At 30.7% G+C, this 3,301-nt stretch overlaps 1 protein-coding gene across 1 annotated transcript in view; it reads left to right on the forward strand.

Moving 5' to 3' along the window:
• LOC106462025 (DNA damage-binding protein 1-like) overlaps positions 1-3,301 on the forward strand; it is a 49,262-nt gene that overhangs the window by 26,914 nt on the left and 19,047 nt on the right. The window contains exon 15 of the mRNA XM_013921896.2: positions 259-354. Coding sequence (XP_013777350.1) covers positions 259-354 — 96 coding nt within the window. The remainder of the gene's footprint in view (positions 1-258; positions 355-3,301) is intronic.

A 3,301-nucleotide genomic window follows, 5' to 3' on the forward strand; every position in this document is an offset into this window, starting at 1 on the left:
AGTGTATTATTAGTATATATGTGCATAATATATCGTAACCAATACTTTAAATGGTCAGTTTTTCACTTAGGAATTCAATAGGGTGGTTTTTTAGTATGTGAATTATTTGGAAACCTTGTCATTTCCTACTATTAAGTGCTACTGCACACACACACACACACAGCAAACTGTTAATTTATCTTGTTTCTGAAAGCTTTCTTGCTTGCTTTTGTTAATAAAATAACACATTAATTAATATTGTTTCTTGTGAAATCTCAGTCTTGCTTTAGCTGGGGACAACACCTTGTTGATTGGTACAATTGATGAAATTCAGAAGCTACACATAAGGACTGTACCCTTAGGAGAATCACCGAGGTATGTGGGTAAGATAGAATGTCCACCATAGGTATTATTTGTTTTCTAGTTTTGACTATTAAAATTTGAAGTCATAGTTATTACAGTAATCTGTATTAGTGCAACGTTTATGATAATATGTATATTATCAGTCTGTGAGATGTAGTAACTGTATCTGTAAAACAATAAACAGTCTATTAATATTATTGTATGCATTTTTTTATTGAATTTGCTATTATAATGTCCTAAAGCTGTTTTGGAGCAGAAAATATTTTATGAAAGACATTTTTAAGTTAAGAATTAACATGTTTGTATGTAAAACTATTAGCTGATGAAGTGGTAAAACATATCAAAATTGAAAAGTAATTGTTAATAACTTCTAACCAAAAATAAGCTAATTCTATAGATCAGAACTAATATGTAAGTTATAAATTAATGAAGTCGTTTTTTTTTATAAAAACTGACTATAGAGTTTGTACAAGCCCTTGAAATTTGAAAGTTCAAGTTCCAGAGCTGAATAGTAGTTGAAAAATTATAATAATAATCATAACACTTAAGAAAAACTAGTGCCTACTATTTTTATAAAAATACCTTTATCCAGAAATTTTATAATATCGGCAAATATAACATTTCTGTTTTGGTCCACTGTTTTTAAATCCTAACTCTTATGAATCATCATCAACTTATTTACTTACCTCAACAACGAATAAAATGTAATTACTTTCTTAACCCTGAATATATGATAAATAATTTACACCTGAACTAACGTTTGCTGCATTAGTGATTGTATGGCTAACATATCAAGAGCTGTGTGAGAATAATGAACTGGATGAGTATGTATCTCAGTAATGATGTTACACCTAACAATGAAATGTTTATTAAAGTATAGAAATCATTCGGCTAACATCTTTGGCATTTAACTGGACATCTCTTTCAATAGTTTAACATTGGATTATTAATGATGGAAGTTGTGCATGGTGTTTTGTTTATTAACTTCATCATGATGTAGTAATAGACTGAAACATAAGCTTTAGATTTTAGAATGATGTAACTGCATTTCATGATGAAAAGACTTATGTGCCATGGAAGTTTTGGATTCTGAAGACAAGTAATATGTCTAAATAATCAGATATTTAGTAAGTGGGGTGTGGGAAAGCAACATTATTTGATTTTTCACATTAGTCAAGCTAGTAGTACATGGGTTGTGAGTTTGAGGTATTAGTGAAGGTTGATCATCATGTTATTTTGAGCTTGTGTTGCTCGTGTCACTAAGATGTAACCTTTTAGTTTTAACTGTTTTAGTTAATTAGAGTTCACTTAAGTAATACTGAACTACATTGAATAAATATGATCCAAATAAATAATCTTATATATGAAAATAACAAAGCTGATGTCAATTTTCATGGGCTGAAGATTGAGAAAAATGGTATACCACTCTGTTTATGTTACAATTTAAAGTAATACAATATCTATAGTCCAAGTGAACACTTAGGCCTAGAAAAATATACTAAATGGTCCAGATTGAAACAACAAACTTCACATATTTTTAACCTGTGTAAAAAAAATCATGTTTTTTGTTTTTCTTTATTATACCCTCAACAGTCATTAATTTGATTTTTTTTAATGTTGTAGAACCACATTTGATATATCTACATAGCATATTATGTATGTATGTATGTATGTGCTTTGCATCTGTTGATAACTAGAAAAATATTGTCGTTTCTGGTATAAAGTAAGATAATTTCACCTGATTTGTCACATATGGCTGTGGAATTAAAAATTCCCGTTTTAATTTAGTAAATGTTATCGTATTTATGTTATCCAATGACTTTGGAAAGAATGTTTAATTTCGAGTTTCATTGCTCAGTGTTCTTCATAAAATGTTTTGTTTATTAATTAAATTTAGTACTTCAATGGCAGTTTAAATTAACTGTAGCTTATTCTGACACTTCCATTTAATAATTATTAAGCAAATTTAGTAAATTCCAGTGAGAATACATGCATTTGATATATCAGACAGTAAGATTAAGATCTTAAATAATTGATGTTTTTGGATAACGAACAATAGATAATTCCATCTTGGGAGATCCTTGGATGTTTTTGATCAAGCATACAAAGTCTAACTAGAAGTAGACAGTGTTATAAATGAATATACAAATAAACCATAATCTATAGAAATTAGAATGCACTGAATCATTACTTGGATAACAATGCCGTTATGTGGCTATTTGTCTGTGAATTGAATATGTGCACAATTCCCTGTAGCTGTATCAGCTAAGTAAAAAATCGTGGACTTCTTAGATTGTCTTGATCTATGTTCTAACTATGATCTAACATTTGAAAGTGAGTTTTTAGTTCTATACATCTCATTTGAGGGTTCTGTGTTGGACAAATGCTTCCACTGTCGAAGTCTGACATGGCTTTGCTCAAGCAATCTGGACTGAAAACAAGCATTGTTTTCAAACTAAGTGTGACCTATTGACATCTAAGGTTGTACTTGAAAGAGTGTGATTTTTAAAATATGCCTTTCAAGGAAATAAAATGAGAGAAAAGGAGAAAATCTTATGTTGATAACCTTGAAAAGTTTTTGCCCTAGTAAGGAGAGCATTACTGCAAGAATAGAGATAAGGTTAGAAATGGTAAATACTGAAATTTCAAAACAAGCATTAGCCATTAATTCAGCCAAAGAAAAGGCGGCCACCCTGGTTAGATGGAAGAAACACTCTAGCAAATATATCAGCAAAAACCAGGAAGTATGAATAGATGGCTCTTTCTAAGACAAGCTACAAGAAGGATAGGCCTAGAGCCTAGTCACTCAAGACTTAGCACCAACAAAAGCTACAAGAAGGATAGGCCTAGAGCCCAGTCACTCAAGACTTAGCACCAAGAAAAGCTACAAGAAGGATAGGCCTAAAGCCCAGTCACTCAAGACTTAGCACCAAGAAAGCTACAAGAAGGATAGGCCTAA

The sequence above is a fragment of the Limulus polyphemus genome, unplaced genomic scaffold, assembly GCF_000517525.1.
Source record: "Limulus polyphemus unplaced genomic scaffold, Limulus_polyphemus-2.1.2 Scaffold1076, whole genome shotgun sequence".
Lineage (NCBI taxonomy): Eukaryota > Metazoa > Arthropoda > Merostomata > Xiphosura > Limulidae > Limulus > Limulus polyphemus.